The sequence below is a fragment of the Trachurus japonicus genome, chromosome 12 (genome assembly GCF_045865225.1).
Source record: "Trachurus japonicus isolate A0001 chromosome 12, Traja_1.0".
Lineage (NCBI taxonomy): Eukaryota > Metazoa > Chordata > Actinopteri > Carangiformes > Carangidae > Trachurus > Trachurus japonicus.
Window position 1 is genome coordinate 14,472,618 of NC_140918.1, and position 21,861 is coordinate 14,494,478.

At 40.2% G+C, this 21,861-nt stretch overlaps 2 protein-coding genes across 5 annotated transcripts; one reads left to right on the forward strand and one right to left on the reverse strand.

The window, feature by feature from the left end:
* Positions 1 to 1,099: 1,099 nt before the first annotated feature.
* On the reverse strand, positions 1,100 to 13,509 carry traf2b (Tnf receptor-associated factor 2b). Of its 3 annotated transcripts, none has more exons than XM_085793353.1 (11): positions 13,375 to 13,509; positions 7,234 to 7,436; positions 6,116 to 6,194; positions 5,810 to 5,908; positions 3,789 to 3,950; positions 3,621 to 3,695; positions 3,178 to 3,252; positions 2,831 to 3,055; positions 1,857 to 2,160; positions 1,458 to 1,606; positions 1,100 to 1,356 (listed from the first exon to the last, which is right to left on the reverse strand). In XM_085793353.1, the coding sequence occupies exons 2-11, from the start codon at positions 7,407 to 7,409 to the stop codon at positions 1,138 to 1,140; spliced, it is 1,563 nt and encodes a 520-aa protein (XP_085649479.1). In that variant the 5' UTR covers positions 7,410 to 7,436; positions 13,375 to 13,509; the 3' UTR covers positions 1,100 to 1,137. The 3 variants fall into 3 exon arrangements, with proteins under 3 accessions (XP_085649479.1, XP_085649481.1, XP_085649480.1); XM_085793355.1 differs by lacking the exon at positions 13,375 to 13,509 and adding an exon at positions 12,885 to 12,908; XM_085793354.1 differs by lacking the exon at positions 13,375 to 13,509 and having other exon boundaries at positions 7,234 to 7,460.
* Positions 13,078 to 21,582, forward strand: coq4 (coenzyme Q4 homolog (S. cerevisiae)). Of its 2 annotated transcripts, none has more exons than XM_085793357.1 (7): positions 13,078 to 13,727; positions 14,044 to 14,196; positions 17,412 to 17,508; positions 17,623 to 17,725; positions 17,903 to 18,032; positions 18,436 to 18,529; positions 20,240 to 21,582. In XM_085793357.1, the coding sequence occupies exons 1-7, from the start codon at positions 13,661 to 13,663 to the stop codon at positions 20,406 to 20,408; spliced, it is 813 nt and encodes a 270-aa protein (XP_085649483.1). In that variant the 5' UTR covers positions 13,078 to 13,660; the 3' UTR covers positions 20,409 to 21,582. The 2 variants fall into 2 exon arrangements, with proteins under 2 accessions (XP_085649483.1, XP_085649482.1); XM_085793356.1 differs by having other exon boundaries at positions 14,041 to 14,196; positions 20,240 to 21,034.
* The last annotated feature ends 279 nt before the right edge of the window (positions 21,583 to 21,861 follow it).

Genomic DNA, 21,861 nt, shown 5'->3' on the forward strand with positions numbered 1-21,861 from the left:
TTGTGTGCTCTGTCTTGCCTGAGCAGCAGCCTGGCTGTTCACAACACGCAAGAGCATGAAACCACAGTTTGACAACATATGCAGTGGTGTATATATTTCTTCATAATGGACATATTCTGTTTTTACTAAATGGCAATGACCACGGCACAACAGGCTAGATGAAAAAAAAAAGGATAAACACAAGAAGTATTCAATATATTGATGTTTATTAGGGATTAAAATGGGACATTTATTAATAATTGCTACACATTCTTCGGGTAAATTTAAAAGGATGGGAAGCGTAAAGATATTTTTCAAGGTGCCCAGCACTGGATCTATAGGAAAGAAAGGAATTGCTACAGTAAGGTTATTGATACATTTAGATTGCTTCATAATCCTGATCAGATAATACAATAAAGCGGATTAGCACAAAGGATATAATTTATATAGTGGATTTATCAATTTTAGGTTACCAGTGCAGTGGAAATTTGGGCTATGTTTTTTTTTTTTGTAACTTTTTTTTTCAATTGTTATTCATTGTTATTTTGTTTGCATCAAGTTAAACTAAACTTGACATGTTAAATTCTTATTACTCATACTACATCTGAGGTATAAAACTGTTTACTTTAGGCTTGAAGTTTGCTATAAGGTATATGTATGTTAAGTGTTGCACTAGAAGATGAATGCCTGTTACATCATAGACACACAGGAAACTGTGAATACATCTCATTGCCACGTGAGCCACACGATGCAAAGCGTAGTCTGAATTATTGCAACATACACTTGGATATATATATATATATGTATACATATACTTAATATAGAGTTAGATATAAGTTATAAGATCTCATACACATGCCAAGTGACATTAGGATCACAGTGGACAGATGACTGGAAACTTGACTCATCTCTTAATGTCATTAGCTCTTCCCCTTAAAGCCTGCTAAATACTAACAGATGTATGTATGAATTTATAGTGTTAACACATATATATCTATGATGTCAACATATATATAATATTTAATAGTTTATATAATACACATTCTTTTATTATTTAATAATATTTTGTATATATATATATTTATATTGTATATCATTAATCATCCACTATAATTTATTCTTTGAATTGATTTTTGGTTGTCACTTCCACAGTGCACTCTATAAGCCGGTGAGGTCTACAATGGCTTTAATGAAGATTGTGTCATCTCTCAAATAGGGGCTTTTGCCGGCCAGTTTGGCCAGTGGACAGAACAGCGGGCAGCCACTGGCGATGTTCATCTCACTGATCGGCCGTTGGAAGGAGGTGGAGGTGACGTCAGGGCGGAAAGCGTCGATAATGTGCTCCCTGTTGTTCTGGTCCAAGAGCATCAGAGTCACCTGGGAGAAGAGGAGGAGAAGAGGGAGATGGATGTCACATCAGTCTGTGCCATTCAGAGTGGGTTCAAATGGGCAGACGGATCAGTTACACTGTGTCCTACCTTCTGACTGAATGGCCATTTGAGCAGCGCATCGCACTTGCCCCTCATGACGACAAAGAACAACGAAAGGTGCGTTCCTCGGCCGGTTCCATCACCGTTCAAATACAGCCTCAGGCACATTTTGTAGCCATATTTGCTGGAGTAAAATGCTATGAAGAGAAAGAGAAAGAAGAATCCAGACTATAATCAGAGATTTAATGATGCTATAAGAGAAGGGAGTGACATGAAAACTCCCCGACACTCCCTGAAGGACAAAATGGGGTGTAACACACTGGAAATCTCCCTTACCCACAAGCCAAGCGTTAAGGTCATGCAAACAAAACATGAAAATAACCTCAAAGCTCTGAGATAAGATATGCTTCATGTAAAGTAGACGCTGGGTGACGTCCGTCTTCTTACCAGGTGAGAACATTGCAGGCGCTCGACCGGCCACTGCGTCCTGTCTGCGGCGAGAGAACTCTGAGATTTTCCAGACAAATATGCCGTCGTAGGTGCAGAACTGGAGTTCTCGCAGCTGCTGGTCCGTCTCCGACAGCTGCAGGTCTCTCATGGACAGTGTTCGCTCCAGCTGTCGGACTTTGTTGGATAGATTCTCAATCTTTTCCTGGTCTAAACGATGTTGATGTGAGAAAGCTTCCAGCGTAACAGAACTGCGCTCCACTTCCCGGTTGAGGACACACACAATGTTTTCTAAGGCGCTGACCTGTTGAGAGACACAAATTCATTTAGATGCTCTTTTCTTCTTATCATCAACAATTAAAGGTCCAGTGTGTAAAATGAGGGGAAAAGAAAAAGAAGAACGCCGCACACTCAGCTCCAGTTGCAGAGATTTATTTTGCCAACGTTTCGGCCAAGGCCTTTGTCAAGTCAATCCATCGCCAGCACCTCTACGCTTCCTCATCTTAAAATGAGGGGAAAACCATGACATCTAGTGTTCAGATTCTAGATTGCAGCGCTCACTCGCGCTCGCTCACCCCTCCCGTCGGCAAAGTGACGGTGAAAAAAATTTTTCAGGAGCATGGAGCGATGAGGTGAAGATCTAAACCATATGACGATATCCCTGCCGTTTCCTCCTTCTTTCCTTCCACCTTCTTCTTCGTTGGTTTATTTATGCACACGAAACTCGCGAAACGCGCTCTCTGGTTGGCTGGATTTTCCGTTCGGGCTGCCGTATAAACATGGCAGCGCAAGATGGCGACACTCTCTAAAGCTATATATATTGCTATATGTATAAAAGAATAATTATAACCAAACACATTTTATTTTATAGCGATTATACACTTCATGGGTAGTACTGTATAGTCAGATTTGGCCAATAAACCTTGCCAAATATTACACATTGGACCTTTAACATTAAATCCATTCAGACTTACCTTTTTTTCTAAGTCTACAGACTGTGCTGAGGCTGCGGCTCCAGCGCCCAGAGCGTCTCCCTCCTCAGGAGCCCTGTACAGGCTCAGACCAGAGTCCTCCTGCCACTCCCCAGGACCAGGAGCCTCGGAGCGAGTCCGGGCCATCGACAGCACCATGGTCAGCAGCAGACGCAGGTGCTCCATGGTGCTGCTGTTCTCATGGTCACTGAGCTTCCCATTCTCGATCTGAGAAACACAACAAATCCTATTTAGCTGCTATAAGGTCTCAACATGGGGAAATTGGTTTTACTGATGGGGTATTTTTTCATCCAGTGAAATTATGGATTTGATTTGATTCCCACACATACCACAGATTTGCAGCCCACTTCGCTGAATGGACAGGCGCTCTTTGACTTGACACAGGTTTTGCTGTGGTCGTTGAACTGAAGGCAGAATGGACAGACAAGATAACGTAAGTGGACCAGCTCCAAACAAAACATCAACTCAGAATGAAAGTGAAGCACTGAATTCTCAGCCTGATGAAACTAAGTGGACATGAGGGGATTTTTAGGTATCGTTTCCCTAAACTATTACTGGTAATTAGAAAGGAGTTCTCAGGTATGCAGTCATGGATGATTACAGACATCAACTTTTCTTGGCTCACTTATTGTAGTGTTGATCTTTCTGTTGCTTGTGTTTCATATAATTCCATGTATTTATTTCTAGCATTGTACCAGTACAGATGGGGGAATAGTTGTAATAACTATACCAAGTGCTTCACATGCAAGTTTATATGGAAAGTTGCTCAGACCTTCTCTCTTGGGATCTTCTTCTTGCCACAGTCCTTGCATTGTAAGGGAAACTTCTGACAGATTTCATCATGGGCCTAAAATGCACAGTGAAGGACAATATTACATTGTGTCCATTCATGGAGACACAACGGGCAGCTGCTCTACTCCAGATAATCTTTATCTCTCACCTTGATGTCTTTAAAGTTGAAGGTCACTTTGCAGTATTTGCAGTTGAGCGTTCTCGCCTCACATTCTCTCTCGTTGTGTCGGTCCTTCTCAGTGCGAAGGATCGAGGCTTGGCAGGCCTCGCACTTTATCCGCTCAAATTCACAGCGGCCTTCATGCTGAGCCTAAACACGGGAAACAGAGCTGCCGTTATCACCACGTCCCTGAAGGTGTTTTCACACGCAAACCCGGATTTGTTTATTCACCGTCTTTCAATAATGTCAAAGCCTGACAGTTGAACTTTATGATGGTAAAACCTGTTATTGTTTTGTCAGTTTGACACACACACCTAAACAGGTGTGTTTGTTGGCAGCAGTATTGTTGAAAACAAGATGTTATGCTATGACTCAGTTCAAAAATATTCAGACACATAATATTTATATATCTGTACTGTGTGAAAAACACAAACACAAGTTAAATACAAAAGAAATGAGACAGGAACCAAAACAAACCAAAACCAAAAAACTAGGAAGTCGTTGGGAAAAGAGGAAATAAAAGTTAAAAAAAAAAAGAACAAAGAAGCACAGAAATAAAAACTAGAAGCACAGCAATTTATTTAGGATGTAATAAGTTTAATAATATATTTTTCTTAATTCTGTAAAACACTCTTTTTTTCTTTGGAAAAATACCGGGAAACAAAAAGGGGAGGAGCTCGATGAGCTGAGGGGGGGCGAGAGGGGGGCGGGGTGGAGTCAATCGGCGAGAAGGAAGTCACTTTCATAATGACTACCAACAACGAGCTGAAGCCACAGAGGAGGGAAAAGAGGTAGGCTAGCCTGTTTTTCGATTTCACAGCTCTTTCATTCGACGCTACGCTGACAATCTTCGATCCAAATCACCACATTAAATATGATTCATATCGAACATCATTTCCGTTTGATCCCTATCCTCACTAGGCCACTCACAAACCACATTTAGTCGACTTTTCCAGCTTCGCAAGACCTCGTTTTTTGGGCGTGTGCGGCTAGCTAACGGAATCGCGGATCTTTCCATAACCCAGTGACTAAGCCAGCAGCCCACAGATATTTATCCAAAAACATGGGTGTATCCATGCAAACTATCATTCCGAGGTAGTGAATAGAAAGCACGTGCTTCACACAAGAAGACAATACAATAAACAAGAGGAAGGGTTATCGCCGAGCTAACCGCACCGAGCCACATTTGCACAGCATGCAAAATAACCTCCGACTTGTGATCTCGACTCAGACATTTCCTGCCATCGCCTCGTTGTAACATTTCCTATCTAGCACCTCACATCAAGAAGCACAAAGGGTACGGTGCAAACATAACACCCACAGACAACAACTATTTACATGCTGTAAACTGAATTAACACGAGGAAGCCGCTTCTTTAATAAACACAGCGTCGCCCAACGCTGAGATGTCTGCAGCAGAGACAAAAAAACTGTAGACAGATGACACACACAAACAGCAGAATACAAACAGCACATGTGGTTAAGAGAGGGCTGTCCTATATTTGCACAACACACTGTCTGTCTTAAGGAGGATATGGTTCACTGGCTGGACCTGTTCCTCTTCGCGATTTGCAGCTGATATAAAACCAGCAGTTTCATTATCACACTGCTAAGTAACCCCGCCATGAGCAATCAAACAGGGTCAGGCGGGTCCATGGTAACATCCTGGTACTTTCCCACTGAGCTGTTTTGATAATGTGAGCCGCAAAGTGGGGACTTTCCAGGCTCTTTCACTTCCTGTTTCTCTGCAGTGCAGTAACACGAACACACTGTTCTGTCATGTTCTGAACTAAAAGTCTTGAGGGAAAAAAAACACACATGACATGGGAGTGGGTAAAATGTGACAGAGAGACTAAAAAGTACTGACAAGACCGGTTTGGGTGTGGTAAAAGAGTAAAGTGACACATGCTGTATGCAAGTGTATTATAGGGCAGACAGAGACTCTCTATAGAAATAGGTTCACAGCAAACAATACATTTAAAGCATTTTTCTTTTTTCTTTTTTTTTTACCTCATACTCTTTCAGTGAACCTGTCCAATCACAGCCCTGGTTCAAACACCTGGCTGGCAGACTTGCAATTTCTCTGCCTGCTGCATTGTCTGGGAATGCCTAGGAAAAAAGAAAAAAGAGCAGGTTTGGTAACCATGCAAAACAAAGAACACTGTGGGTGGTATTTGTGAAATGTGGTGAAGAAATCCCAGCAGTTTTGTTTCCCTTTAAATCAGTGAGGTAAAGTGAGAAGGGAAAGCCAAATTACAGGGAAGATATCTCATACAAGAACAATGTTGCCTTGAAACTGAATAGGTCATAACTTACCTCATTACAGTTGAGAATGGACATTGGTTCCTCATACATTTCTTCTTGGCGGCAGGCTTCACAAGGCTTTGGGCCAGAGCTAACAAACAAAACAGGTTTGTGACTTTATGGTGAAAAACAGCCGATTGGAGCTAACAGTTTCTTGCCGATCCATGACTGGAACGAGTGCCGACCAATATGGATCGCAGCTCATGTGGACAAAAATGATCAATCAATGCAAGAGCAGGGAAAGAAGCCTGTAGCGCTACACAAATGCAGCAATATGCACCTTTGATAAGGTGAGAAATCATGAGAAAATGTAGCTATTGAAGGGTTGAGGACAAAAAAATGACTGTTACTAACACACACAAACGAAACCCAAACAAAAGCACGTGTGAAATGATCATAACAACCAGATGAGTTCACATAGCAGGTCATGTGAAATAACCTTCCCAAACAGCAAATTACAACTAGCAATACACACCCAAAACAAAAATCCCAACTGCAAATCATATGAATTGGTCACAGCTTGTTTTTGGACTTGTTGTATAACATTTCACAAATGCTTTTTGCTTTCATGTGAATGTTGGAAGATTAGCAAAATGAGACAATGGTACATTTTGTGTTTTCAAAGATTAGTTTAATATATTAAGTTATATTCAGTGTTATGTATAGCTATTATGATTCATTTCACCAAGTTTAGCATTTTCTGCCACCTTATGTCTAATGATGACATCAAAGTATCATTAGATATAAGGTGTTTCACCACTGTGTTCTGGAAAAATTCAAAGTGCATGAATCAATCACTGAACAAACAGCAAAAGAGTGAGTCAGCAGCCCACGCCAAATTCCAACCATCAGTGTCAGGGACAGGAAAAAACAACGAAGGCCTTTAGCATGAGCCAGCATCCTAAGTCAGATCCATGTGATCAGTGAAATCTGTGTTAAGAGTCCAGTCATGTGAGGGATGAGGTTGCAAAAAGTAACTGATCTTGGGTGCAAACAAATCCCCAGAGGCGAGCAGAGGTAAAAACACACAGGTTGTGCTGAAGCATGTCCAGTAAGAAGGTAAAGCATTAGGGTGTGGAAGGGGTTTGCGATTCGCACGGTTGTAGGTGGTCTGACGACCTCCGGTGTACCTGGTCAGCTGTTTGAAGCAGTGTACACAGAAGCGATGTCCGCACTGGGCCTGGACAGGCCGCCTCAGCACCTGGAGACACTGCTGACATTTGTATTTATTCTCCATGGGCACCGACAGCACGCTGAGGGGAAACCCTGGTAAAGAGCTGGGGCAGTCCAACGAGATTCGGGCCATTCTTCTCCATCAATCTGGTGCTATAACCTGTGAATGAACACCACACATTGACAAGCTGTCAACAACCAAACAATGTGCGTGCAAACGAATACACTGTTTTGTGCCAACATGCCAGGAACTACATAATGAGCATTTACAACTGAAAATGATAATCTCATGGATGATGCGTGCGGTATGCAATTATTGGTTGGCCTGTGTTGTTTGTTCGTTTGCTGGTTCATGCATCAGCACACAGGAAATTCATCATATATTTAAGAACTTGCAATAAAGGCTCATTTCATTTTAAAAATTAAACTATGGCGCAGATTCATCGCTGTGAAAGACCGTCTTGAAGTATCAAGTTTGGGAGCTATAGTCTCAAACATGTTTTATATTACATCACACCGAAATGATTTAGGCATGTTAGAATAATGTAGAAAAGAAAAGAATATGATGCCCTTTAAAGAGAAACTATGCAGGATTTGTAGCTTAACTATGCTACATTTTACCTTGATTAAACAACTTTGGAGTAACTGTGATGGTTTAATAAATTGTAACTTGTTACGAGGGAGAATGGAGGCTCTCTGCTTCCATGTGCATGTAATTTATTGCGTCTCTTGGCTGAAAAACAACTTTGTAAGATCCCTCATTTCTGCTCAACGCGACACAAACGCAACCCATTACCCATAATCTCTTGTTTATGTAATATCGTAACATTGTTTATGATATATAACGTTATCGACTACCGTCCAATTGATTTATTTCTCGCCGGCTTTGTTGTAAACAAATGCACATGGCCAGGAGGAGGGTTCGAAAATCAGTGGTAAAGCGACTGGACTTCCATAGTTCCTCTTTAAAATCGTGGCACACAAAAAAAAAAACAGCAAAATTTGAAGTGAAGGCAGTGGTGTGGATTCTCTTCCCCCCTACTTCACACGCCAAGGTTATTCAATTTAATTAACAAATAGTTTTGAATGAAATTCAAATGGGTGTAGCCATTGAGGCTACAGAGAAGCATGTGTGTGAAAAAGAATTTGCTAAAACATGTGTGGAAAACATGTTTGTACTCTTGAGTGAGTACCGTGAAGACAATCTCTAATCAGAGATTATGTTGTAATCTTTTCATCTGTTTGCTGGGAAATGCTCGCTGACCTTATCTACTGTGGTGAGGTGGTGAAATGCTATCTATGTGGAGAATGCTATCTTGCAGGTCTTGTACCGGTATCTTTGGGATGACTAGTCAGTGAGCATTGCGTGAGAACGGCCATACAGACTGTACGGTTACTGAGTATCCTTGTTTATTCACAGAAGTAGTAATACTGTGGCATTACTTAACACTATTTCAACATCTTTCTTAAATACTTTTTGTTTCACCAACTGTTGCACACTCTCAAAATTTCACCATAAAGAAAGGCTGAACTGTTAACTGTGTTGGTCACATAACAAACTTCGCTGACAGCCAAAGGCCCAGTGCCAAAAAACTAACTCTCAAACTATGCAGAGTACGAACACAACAACACTCCAATTAAACAACACGTATGTAGCTTTTCGCGAGGTTGTGCCAGCTGCAACAGCACTCAGGATCACAGCGCCACCGCGGTCCTGGTACACCCTTTACGCTGAGCTCCACAGACCGAGCTCAAGCCCGGTCTCCCTGCTCCTCTCACCCGCACACGAGCGCTAGCCTCCCGTCCAGAGCTCAGTGACACACAAAACCCGTTTGCTCGGCAGCGGCACCAGCTCTGGCTCCGTCAACAAATTCATGTAGACTACTTTGCTTCTTGGTGGATAGAGCATGTAGTCCTATTTACGACACAGGCATCAGACAGTTGCCCTTCTCAACCAGAGTGCTAAATTTTACATTGTGTTGTCTTAAAGAGATCTAGGTCAAAAGTTGTGGTCTACACCACCACATTTTTGGTCCGTCTGTGAATGTTTTTCTTTGGTAATGACCAATTTTAAAAACCCCATCAGTCTTCTAAATGTAGGTTATAGGACAGGGCTACCCAACTATGCTACACCAAAGCCCAATGAAGTAAATCTACATTTGCCCAAACAGAATGAACTGAAACTAAAATATGGAATTTGGCACTCAAAAGATGGGGTTTATTAATGAGTACCCATTCGTGCTTGTGCTACCATCTAGTGGTTGCCCACTGCCCACTCACAAGAAATAATGCACAGTAGATCAGAGTAGAGTGTGGTCACAATGTTTACGTTTCATAATATTGCTGCACAATGTATAAAATGCAACAATATATAGGTACTATGTTTACAATTATAATATTTCTCCATTTTGTGCCATCTAGTAAAGGTTTCAGACATCCCTTTCCCCAGCAGAAGGATGTTTGAAACCCCCCTCTTAATCTGCTGCCACAATGGCCATACCCTTGGGGGTAATGGCTGGCTGGCCAGCTGGATATACCAGATATACCTGTTATTCTGTGGTTCCCAACCTTTTTTGGCTCATGACCCCATTTTGACATCACAAATTCCTGGCGAACCTGCGATCATGTGCAGTCACGTGAACGCAGCCGTCAATCAAGATGCACTAGCTCAGATATTTTTATATGCTGCATTTTATTTGAACTGGATTTATATTCGAGAAGGTGAAAGTATAGAATACAGTTGTTTAAGATTGTGTGTGGTGTTTTTAATTATAATTTTAAAAAGAATAATAATTACTTAAAAAATATATTTTCTTTGGTAATTTCTTTTTTCAATTAGGCTACTAGATATTTCAGGCAACCCCATTTGAATTCCAGGCAACCCCACGTGGGGTGCCAACCCCAAGGTTGAAATACACTGCATTAGTGACTACATGTTATGGTGTTATTCACAATTCTCAACTAGATGGCAGTAAATGGAAAAAATATAAGAACAGTGGCTTCATATTGTTTAAATTTACCTGGTGTAGGACCAGGTTATCGGTGTGTAGTTCAAGTGAGTTTGCATGATGACCCTTAGTGCCTTAATTCCATTTTTACGAAAGTGATGCCATTGTAGTTTTAAACTGACCTTTATTGGTGAGAAAGTGACCTGCAGTTTCATAACTTGCATAACATGCATACAGATCACATAGGCCAGCATTTAAGTCAGCAAAATAAAAAAGTGGTAGCAACAGCAATTTCCACCAGTTTACTTCAGCGATTAAATCTTGCTTGGCTGGTGATGCATTTTGACAACTCATTAACTTCAGCTTTATCTTGTTTATCAATAGCTTTAACAAAAACAACTGGATTTAAAAGAGTGTGTCATCTAATTAGCTGTTGATCCGTTCTCACAAACTAATTGCGATGCATTTGACTGATAATCATTATTTTTCTTCAGGACATGTTAAGACTGAAAACAAAAGCAGGAATGAAGCGGATGAGGTTAGCTTAATAGGAACTGAAATTAAATCCGTGGGGTATATAATGTCAGTAAACGGCAGTATCATAGTTGGTCATTATGATATTGTCCAAAGAACAATTTATGAGCAAGAAATTCCTTTGTGGGCAAAGGGGTTGGGGAGTTTTTTCCCCACAAACCACCAGATGTCATCATTTACCAACATATTCCAACCAAACTGCAACTGCAGAAGATCGCAAACTACGCTTCTGCGACAAGGAGTCTATGACTAAAAAATTGCAGACTGCAGCTTTACATGTGAGGATGTGTGAACGTAGCCTTGAAATATTTCTGGCGGGAGTTTAAAGGTAGCATCATAAGTTGGAATTTATGATTCAAACTTTGTGCTGTACAAAGGGCACGTTGAGCAGCTGCACCTACTCATTTGTTTAATTCAAATCATGTAAAAAAAAAAAAAAAATTCAATTCAAATTCACTGTCAGTCAAAATGCCACTGACCTTTGCAGGGCAATAAGATCGACTTACACTTATAGAGTTCAACACCATACTTTCAGCCCACATTTCAACCCACTGTTTGGATACAAATACACTTTATTTTGCCCACTTCATCTGGGGAGAATGGAAATGTTGTGTCTCTGCAAAAAGCAGGGTTAAGACAGCCTTGCATTTCGTGCTTTTGCTGAGAGTTTGACCTTTTTTCTGTTGATGCAGCTTATAAAAGCAGAAACTATCCAAATCCTCTTTTTTGTACAAAAAGGGAAATCTCCTGAAACCTCTGTTTTTTGAAGTTAGGTTAAAGATAAATGCAAGTAAAAACATACTGAGATTATTCTGCCTACAGACTGCTTTCACTAGCAGATTGAGCCCACAGCCTTTACATCACTATGACACATGGCTCTTCAAGGAAAAGGTCATAATGAAAATCTCATGTTAATGAAACTAATAACAAAATCACTTGACAAATGACTATCATGAGACCTGCTCACCATGGGTCCAACATATGACCACTAATGCATCATCAGTCACTATTAATAACTGAAACCATTAAAGCTACAACACTATGATGTTTCATGTAAGACTATTATTCAATTAACTAATTAACTTACCACCTAGCTGATATCCTTTCTAACAATACTAAATGAAGTTGATACAAGTTGAAACTGTTTTCTAAGGAATTCTACTTATATCAAGTATATTAATATGACTTTTAATTAAAGTTTTCCTCATTTAAAACTTCTATCCCATTACATGAGAAATTGAGACGGTGAATTTTCTCAAGTAATGATAAGAAATTATTCAGTTGTCTTGATCCACTCTATATTTGAATTTCAAGAGGAGCTCCAGCAAAGGTAGGACACATTTTACATCTAAGAAAAGCCCAAATATATTTACTATATAATTCTCTAATTATTACTCAGATCTGTACACATTATAGACTAATTGTTGACTCGTGTGATTCAGCTTTACCTGTTAAAACAAGTCCAACCAGTACAGGTAATATAAAACAGTCACATGAGAATGAAATGAGCTTAGCCTTTAGCACAGTACACCTAAGCTGTTGTTAAGGTTCTGTGTACACTACAAATGCAGTGGAAGCAAACATTAAATACAAATGCAGTGGAAGCAAACATTAAATCATGCAATGTCAGAAACCATGGTATCTGTGCCATATGCCACACTATATTATCCTGGAAAGACTAATAAACAGACCAGAACATTTAAAACAAAAAGGGAAGTGACATAAGTCATACAGCTAAAAGCTGAAAAGTGAACTGTGACAAAACAAAAGAAAAAAGACTTGCAGAAGAATCTTGGAGTATTCACTGTAAATTATTAACAAAGCCATCTGGACATTCACTTTTAACACCCATATGAAGTTTACACTCACATTTTGCAAAATATACACTACCAATAATTGCTCCTTAAAAACAATGCACTGGAAAACAGACTGCAACAAGCTATCCCCCTCAGTCTGCAAATGCATTAGTCTTTGTTTCTCCCACTAATGCCCCCATGACTAGCAGTGGGACCACTGGGAGAAAACACCCTGTCACTCCGCCATGTTCTTGCTCAAATAGTATTCCTGTCCCCTGACCAAGGGGTCCTCAGCACAAACACTGCCACCAGACCTGAATCTTTACTTACCGAGGAGCTTCCAAGTAACAGCCTGTTGGTCTTATAATGTCACATCAAGTCAACATAGTATTTCACAGAGTTAGTTTCTCGAGTCCACCTCCACCCTCACACAACACGTCAGCAGAGGATATAAAAGTCTGAGTCAGTGAGTGCTCAGTCAGTCATATAACATCTCCTGAGTCGTTAACATATGTCTTTAACGTTATGGGACTGAATAACTTCCACAGTTGTCATTTTTTTCATGTTTTACCCAGGTTTTACCTCTGTGTTATTGGAATAATTACGTAACATATTTACGTGTTTTAATTCAGATCTTCACTGGTGGCGTGGACAAGTACCTACGCAACTTTTGTGCAGCTAGGTTCATGCTAAGTTAGGCAGTGTGCTTGACTTGTACTTACAGTCAAGTTATGTGTTTAGCGAGTTAACAACGCAGTTAGCTAACCTGGTTAAAATATTTATTTTAGAGGAGGAAGAAACGTCGTTTGTGCTAACTAACCTTTGCCGTCTGGATTGCGCCTCTGTCGACAAAAAGGGAAAACGAAACTGTTTGTCCGTTACAGCATGAGAAGGGCAAGTTAACCTTTAGTACGCTGTTTACAGTTTTAGCTGCATGCGTTTACTTTGTAGTAGCCAGGCAGCTGAAGCGAACGGCGCCAGTCGCTCTTCAAGCCATAATACAGCTATCAGAAAAAGGGAACTAACCCCGCCCCTACACCAGTGCGGCGCCGGAGTTGAAACCTAGGGCTACGTTCCGCAGCGCATGCGCAATAGTGTGTTCAAAAATGTGGCCGTTGATTTGTAAACCTTTGCAACGGCTAAATCAGCGACACTGCGTTTTGATCAACAAAGGTACGAGTTTCCAAACGTTGGTCTGCGTTATTTGACAGCACGTAAATATAGATGTATATATTTTTATAAACCCAGATTTATTATTAGCTGTTAAAAGTTGCTGCATGTCAACCATTAGCTGCTAGCACGAGCTGTCAGAGAAGTCTGAAACTGGTTGCTCAGGATTCTTCACCATAGCAACCAGTCAGCTCAGAACAGCACGTAACTTGAAATCACCATTATTTTTGCACGAAGGAACCATGAAGACGCGTTGTTGTTGTCTCGGTCCAGTAGAAAATCTCTCTTTATAATGTTGCTCCACTTTTTCCCTCAGCAGTGCGTGTCCTGCAGTTGCACAGTAGCAGCAGTGAGTTTGCAGACAGCCACTACAATGGACTGTATCCCGGACACATCCCCACCAGCCCCGTCCAGAAAGCCCTGCTGGCTGTTGGCTCTGGTGTGGCTGCGCTGCGAGACCCCTACAGACATGGTGAGCCATCCTCATCACCAGCGTGGAGTCTGGGCAGCCTCCTTCTTTTGCCACTCCACCCCCATCCTTTTTCTCCTTTCCAAAAATACAGAAATCAGAAAAAAAAAAACCTTCCTATGGGTCAACTGCGGAAGACCCCCTCCCTACACACACACACCCACTTCCTGCATTTATTGTCTGTGTAGCTAAGTTACCACATCAAGGAAGAAATAAACTCTGACAGGAAAAAGCTTCCCTAAGAATTACGGTAGAACTATGGTAGTAAAATAACATCCTGTACGTAAAACAAACTTAAATGTTAACACAGATATAATTTGTTTACTTAAAAAAGTAATATATTAGGATCATCATATATTTTTATCTGTCTCGCAAAAAGTAGGCTACTAAACTACTTGGATTGCGGAAACTCATTTCAGGAGACTCTTACAAACTGTAGCAGCCTGTAGTGAAACATATAAAGTTCATCATAACATTAATTAAAAGCTGTAAAACATGTTCACATATTTTATATAATTTGTTTACATAAAAAAGTCATATATTAAAGCAGAAGTAAGTGGCAAGGTTTAGCTATTCTTGGCAAATGCTGCGTTCCAGGCAGGCTTTTGAAATCGTAAATATACAGATATAAATTTGTCACAGCCTTACGACTTTGTAGCGTTTCAGGCAACCCTTGCTCGTGTTTTTCCGACCTTTTTGTACGGCAGCCCGAACGGAAAATCCAGCCAGCCAGAGAGCTCGTTTTGCGAGTTTCGCTTGCATAAATAAACCAACGAAGAAGAAGGAGTAGGGAACAGCAGACATATCGTAAAATAGTTTAGGTCTTCACCTCATCGCTACATGCTCCTGAAATACTCCCAGTCGTTCCAGTCATGGTAAACAAGTTTTTTTTGTCCTCGGAGGCCACCGTCACTTTGCCGACGGGAGGGGTGAGTGCGAGCGAGTGAGTGAGTGCTGCTATCTAGAATCTGAACGCTAGATATCACGGGTTTACCCCCATTTTACACACTGGACCTTTAAGATCATCAAGTAGGCTACTAAACTACTTGAATTGTGGAAACTCATTTGAGGAGACTCTTACAAACTGTAGCAGCCTGTAGTGAAACGTATAAAGTTCATCATAACATTAATTAAAAGCTGTAAAACAAACTTAAATGTTCACATATTTTATATAATTTGTTTACATAAAAAAGTCATATATTAAGATCATCATATATTTTTACCTGTCTAGTAATTTACACCAAACTTGGTGGAGGGATGGTGCATTGACAAGACAAGAACACATTACATCTTGATGTTGATTCATGATTTTCTTCCTGAACATTGCAAGACAGGGCATGAATGTGTGGTGAAAAAAAAGCTGACTCTGCAAGTGTACAATGCACACCGGTTGTAGTGTCCTCTTTCATAGAAAGCAACAGTGCCAGGAAGCAATATTGAGAAATGCTTACATTGGTGTTTCTATTCTGCATAAAATTACACAATATCAAAGTAGTGGTGACAACATGGCAATGAGTGTCTCAGACACTACCTCCCTGATCCCTTTAGTCCTCAATTATAAGAGCTTGACAGATGTGTTTCATTGTTTTTTGATGTATGATGTCTAGTCAGCAACAGACCAGCTGTTTTTTTCTCTCTATCTTCTTTGAACTCGTGCTAATGTTCAGCCAGGCTGCTATTGCCAAGTTCAAGAATGAACCCTTCAAACTTTAACAAAAAACAAAAAGTGAAAGTTTTCATCAGATCCGGTGTTTGCAGATGTTCTCAAAGTCATCACCACCACAAATGATGTCTAGGAATCAAAACAATGCCTGTTTCTTCATGCCAAAAGTCAGTTGGCCCGTCTAGAACTGAAACTTGGAGACTTGTAGTTAGTAGTTTTCTGTGGCATCCCTCCAGCATTTTACTGGAATTTTGAAGAATGATTCATCATCTCTCTTGGTATTAAAGGGATGCAGTGAAGTTTCTTTGTATACTTTTAACCTCTCAAAACCAATGTTACTCTAGAAAACAGAAATTAAAATCAATACAAAAGTGATGCCATATTTCAATTTCCTCGAAACTTTCATGTAGGAAGAGAGCACAAGTATACCTGTCATCTGACAATTAGTTTGGAGAACAGAGGAGTTTTCAGAGGTCTGCTCCTGACTCAGAGCGCATAATATCAGTCAATAGCCAAATCTAAGACACAACTCTCGACATTACCACGCTGGACAGTTTCAGACTGTTTCTCACACTTGAATCTCTTCAAGACAGACAGATGATATTGACCAGCTGTTTCCACAGACATCGTGGTACTCTCCACAATGAGTAAACTGATGTGACTAATGTGAAAAACAGTCAAGGGCAGGCAGAGAGATCAAGTACAGAGATTTAACTTAAACTTACAGCCACAAAATGTTAGGAAAGGTTATTGGAAAATGCTGTTACTTATAGGTCAGTGACAAATTAGGGTTGACCAGATGAGCAATTCAGAAATATCTTTTTTAGAATTGTATAAGTAAATTTTATGTTTGAGTAATATTTTTTTAAAGAAATTACTTTTAGGAATTTCAAAGCTACCGTACAGGTTCAAAAGGGTGTTTAAAAAAAAAAAAATACATCTATAATTAGCATAATAAACTACTGGTATCTAATAAAATTACCATCATAAACTACTGATTCGACCACACTGGCATCTATCAGAAAGGCTTATTAATAGTGTCAAATAGTGTAACCGGTTACACCATTTGACATTTCGTTTTAAAATTTGACAAGCGTTACCATGCACACCCATGTAAGCACATGGCCTTGGTCTCAATATTTCAAACATAATAAGTCAATATTAATTTTTATGATTCTCATAAATTATTGGTGTTTTTCTAGGGTCATACCATTTGACATGTGACAATTTAAATTTCATATTTTAAAACAATTGTACTCCATTACCTTTATATAATATGAAAAAGTACAAATATAAGATCATGTCAAACTAGTTGATATGGTGTATAATTTTTTTTATAATTTAAAATTTAGTTTTAGTCTTTTTAAGCAAGTCGAAGTTTTTGGTTCAAGTTTTTATGGTTACACCACTTTGACATTTTTGCCATAATTCACCAATATATTCTCTTAAAATGTGTATGTATTTTCAAATTTTAACCCTTTTAAAATTGACTAAACCATATGGACACACAAAAATTAAACATTTAACTACCTGGGACTGTCTGTGCTCTTCACAGATATGGTTGCAGTGCTGGGAGAGACGACAGGACACCTAGCGTTGATAAATCTCAGGGACAGGATGAAAAATGACCCTGAAGGCTACACTATCCTAACGTGAGCCACTGTGCCCTTATTTGGTAACATCCTGATGAAAACACTTGAAAAGATGATTTTTTAAACTTTGATTTTGATTTTTCTCTTGCTTCAATATTGACTGGTTATTAACAGAGAGAGGCCCAGGATCCGGTTGTCCACTCTCGACCTCGCTCAGATGGCCTCGCTGCCTGACGGCTCTTTTGGGAGAGAGTACGTCCGTTTTCTGGAGGACAATGTGAGTGTTTGCTGACGTGACACGAAACTCCCTAAAATAAACATTTGATACTTGTGACACATTTGAACGTGCCACAGTTCACGAGACGGATTTTATCTGGGTTTAACACCTAGATTTTTCACTGTTGACATTTTTCTTTCATATTCATTTTCATATTTACTCTACCTTTTGTCTCAGCACGTGACGCCTGACTCCAGGGCGGATGTGAAGTTTGTGGACAATGAGGAGCTGGCTTACGTCATGCAGAGATACAGAGAGGTCCACGATTTGTTACACACTCTACTCGGCATGCCCACCAACATGTTGGGTGAGTCAGGCTTGAACATGTAACCCAGATGTTATTTCAGCCCACCGCTGTCCTGCAGCCATCAACAGTCCAAGTATTTTGACTCACTAAAGAGCTTCATTGTTAATATGGCTAAGGCTCAGCAGGAGTTATTGCACACATGGCAAACTTAAACTCGCCCACAGCCAGTTTCTACAACTGCCTTCAACTTAAAAGCTCTCTCTTTCGCAATATACAGTGTATCAACAGTTTTGCTGATGAAATACAAGTGAGCTGAGTCACTGTTACACAGAATTTAAGCAGTAATGTTTCATCACAACAGATGTTGGTTTTGACACATTAACCCCTTTCTTGCTCTTTGATCTCCTTTCATTTGTAATAATAATAATAATGGTTTCTCTCTATCTGCGTCCGATGCCTTCAGGTGAAGTGGCAGTGAAATGGTTCGAAGCTGCTCAGACGGGGCTTCCCATGTGCGCTCTCGGGGCCGTGTTAGGCCCGCTTCGGCTCAATACTAGGTACAGTATGCGTGTGCTTCTCCATAATGTGTAGACCGTCTGTAGCGGTATGATAAGAGGTAGAGTTGGCTACAGTTTCCAGGCAGTAACAGTGTTGCGTTCTGTTCTTCATGTGAAAAGAGACAGAAATAGTTGAATTTAAAAAAGGAAAATGAGAGTTAGAGGGAGAAACTGAATCCCTGGTCCTGGTTCCACCTACGCACAGCTGGCCAGGTGTGAATGAAAGGGGGTTTCCAACACTATTGAACCAGTACCTTCAAACAGTATTTTTGTTTAAAGGATGCTGGCAGCATTACCGGCCACCTGTCATGACTTTCATTGTATTAACACAATGGTAACCCTACACACAGCAAACAGCACGGCTCTACAGCAACGAACCAGTCATTCATCTTGGTGAAAACAGGAATATCAAACTGTTATTGTTCAGACTATTTACTAGGAAATTGCCGTTTCTCATGAGTTCAGTTGTGCTAAATGAAATTCAGTGGTCATAATTTGGGCAGACAATATAACACTACCAAACTCTAAAGTTTGGACACACCTTCTCATTCAATGGTTTTTCTTTATTTTTATCATACTGAAGAGATCAAAACTATGAAGGAACACATATGGAATTATAAAGTAAAAATAAAAGTGTTAAATGAAGCAGAATATGTTTATTTAAGATTATTTGAAGTAGCCACCTTTTGCAACACTCGTGACATTCTGTCATCAGCTTCATGAGGTCTTTGCCTGAAACGGTCTTGAAGGAGTTCCCAGAGGTGCTGAGAACTTGTTGGCTGTTTTGCCTTCACTCTGCAGTCCAGCTGTTCCCAAACCATCTCAATTGGGTTTAGGTCAGGTGACACTTTTGTTTTAATTGACACTTTTTTGTTGACAGCATAATTCCATGTGTGTTCCTTCATAGGTTTGATGTCTCCAGTATGAATCTACAATATAGAAAATAATAAAAAATAGAGAAAGATAATTGAATGAGAAGATGTGTCCATGCTTTTGACTGGATATAGCCATATAAGGTCTCTGAGCTGACAATGTATATCAGAGTGAAACCAGACCACAAAGAGGAAGGAACTGCCTGCAGACATCAGACATTGTGTTGAGCCTCAGCTGTGGATGAAGCTATTGAAAATGTTCTGCTGCACTGAGGGCTGAGTGACCTTCACAGTGGAAGAAGTTCAGAACAATGTGAACGAAACCTTGGTGTGTACGGTGACCCAAGAAGCTGATGGTCACTCCAGAGATCCTCTGTGGACAGGGACGAATACACAGAAGAAGAGTCATTTCTGGTTTCCTCCCACCTAAAAACCGAGACCAAAGAGTTCTGTTGAGTTGAGTTTCATCACATCAGAGTATCCTGCTTCTCACAGCCTGAAAGTCCCTTTTTTGGTCACAAGGCCTGATCAATCAAGTGCGGCAGTGGTTTTCCCTGCATGGCAGTTGTTGCTTTTACAGGAAGACAGTCAATCAGTCTGTCTCTGTGAAACTGTACCTCTGCTGTCAACAGGCTGAAGAACAATGCCCTATAAACCCTTTTTCCTGCAAATCATTCATCCTTCCTCATGCCAAAACGGTCAACTTCCCTGTGTTTTAGAGAAGCGGGCTGTGCAGTCTATATGTTGGAGATTAAATTGGTGAATTGTAGCAGGTTTCTTCCTCATTTTTGTATTATTCAAAATTCAAAATTTCCTCTCCTGCATCATCTTCTTCCAGCCGTTTACAGTCACTGTTCACATCCTTGGGGCCCTGGGCTCTGCAGAACGGGCGGCGGGCCCGCTGTGTCCTCAGCATCTTCTATGAGAGACGATGGGAGCAGAGCATTGAAGACCTCCGACAAGAGCTCAACATCGAACCGCCTCCTGTCATCATCAGGAACACCTGAGGAAGATGAGTGGTTCAAGGAAGCATGGGATATTTGTGGAGAAACCACAAACATTTCAATGTGACACAGTGGAATTTTTTCACATTAACTATTGAGGAAATAGGAAAAATTCACAATTGGCAAACTTGAGCTTGTTCTGACTTACATCATAAATCAGTCTCCTTGGTGTTAAGTCAGGTTTTACCAGGACAGAGGTCTGGTTCTACAGGCTGTTTTAAGTCGCCTTCTGTTGTTGAGAATGTGAAAGCAATGTTTAATGTTTAATACATTTGTAAATGATAGAATTTTGTGTAATGTGTGCCTGTAGTTGTACAAACACTTAAGTGTGGGAAAGGAACAGATGCATCCGCTTCTGTTATCTATTGATTCACTCCATTACCACAGCCTATAAAATGGTGAGTAACTGAGTAAACCTTGCCTCTCCCTTTTACAGTAATGCCGCTTACTAATTGTGTGCAATTAATCAGCAGTGAACAAATTGTGTCTCAAATTTTCTCAGGGTGAAAACACTTTCAAGGTTTATTTTTTTCCTTTTATGTTTAGTCAACAATTTCACATTTCTGGGAAATATGAACAATATATGTGTGTGTTGAGCTGTTCCATTAAATGCTTGGGACACAATGCACAATGGTTCTTTGTCCTTTTTAATGACTTTATGGCTATGACAGTTCCATATGAAGTACTATCCCCAATGAGGATGTGTTTTATGCCAAAAAAGAAGTAAAATCCAGCTGGAATACATTTTAAATGTATCATTTACAGCAGCCTTGAATTGGACTGTGTAACCATTAGATGGCTGAAACCAGGTCCTCCCACATAGAAAGCATTTAGCACTGGAACCTCTTAAGCTCCAAAACACACCCTCATTAAACAATGGAGCTTTAATGAAACAATGAAGTGTATTACCCGCTGATCGGTTGAGTTACCAAAGTTTACTGTTGAGACATGTGCTGCCAAGACTAATCCGTAGTAGATTATAATCTGCACCACTCCTATTGTCGCTTTCTTCAGAGGCTGTGTCAGCCTAGTCAGAATAAATGGACAGTTAATGGTGTTACATCATATCCGATTGCTACTTGCACTGTATATTGTTACACTGGAAGTCTTGATTAAACATCCACCCTTAAAGGCAAACTCAATATTCAAACAAAATGCTTTACAAAAATACTACACTGCCCATCCAAAAAAAAGTCACCACTTGGATTGAACTAAACTAATTACTGCATGGATGATTATGTTTCAGCTGGCAGCAATTTATTTAACCATAACTGATGCAGTCTCATTTCTTAAACAACCATGTTGGAGGACACATCATGTGGTTGTGGAAAAGATGTTAATCTGTTTCAGAAGAGTCAAATTATCATGCATCAAGCAAATAAAACAAGGAGATGAGATTCCTAAACTTGGGTTAAGAATTGCCCAACGCATTATTAAAAACTGGAAGGATAGTGGG

What these genes read in the sequence shown, in the direction of transcription:
- coq4 (XM_085793356.1), top strand. Translation starts at nt 13,661, where the DNA reads ATGTGGCCGTTGATTTGTAAACCTTTGCAACGGCTAAATCAGCGACAC. An exon ending in GAAGGCTACACTATCCTAAC is followed by an intron (nt 17,509 to 17,622) that starts GTGAGCCACTGT and finishes GGTTATTAACAG; the next exon opens with AGAGAGGCCCAGGATCCGGT. An exon ending in CATGCCCACCAACATGTTGG is followed by an intron (nt 18,033 to 18,435) that starts GTGAGTCAGGCT and finishes CGATGCCTTCAG; the next exon opens with GTGAAGTGGCAGTGAAATGG.
- traf2b (XM_085793353.1), bottom strand. Translation starts at nt 7,409, where the DNA reads ATGGCCCGAATCTCGTTGGACTGCCCCAGCTCTTTACCAGGGTTTCCC. An exon ending in TGCTTCAAACAGCTGACCAG is followed by an intron (nt 6,195 to 7,233) that starts GTACACCGGAGG and finishes TTTGTTTGTTAG; the next exon opens with CTCTGGCCCAAAGCCTTGTG. An exon ending in CTGTAGACTTAGAAAAAAAG is followed by an intron (nt 2,161 to 2,830) that starts GTAAGTCTGAAT and finishes GTCTCTCAACAG; the next exon opens with GTCAGCGCCTTAGAAAACAT.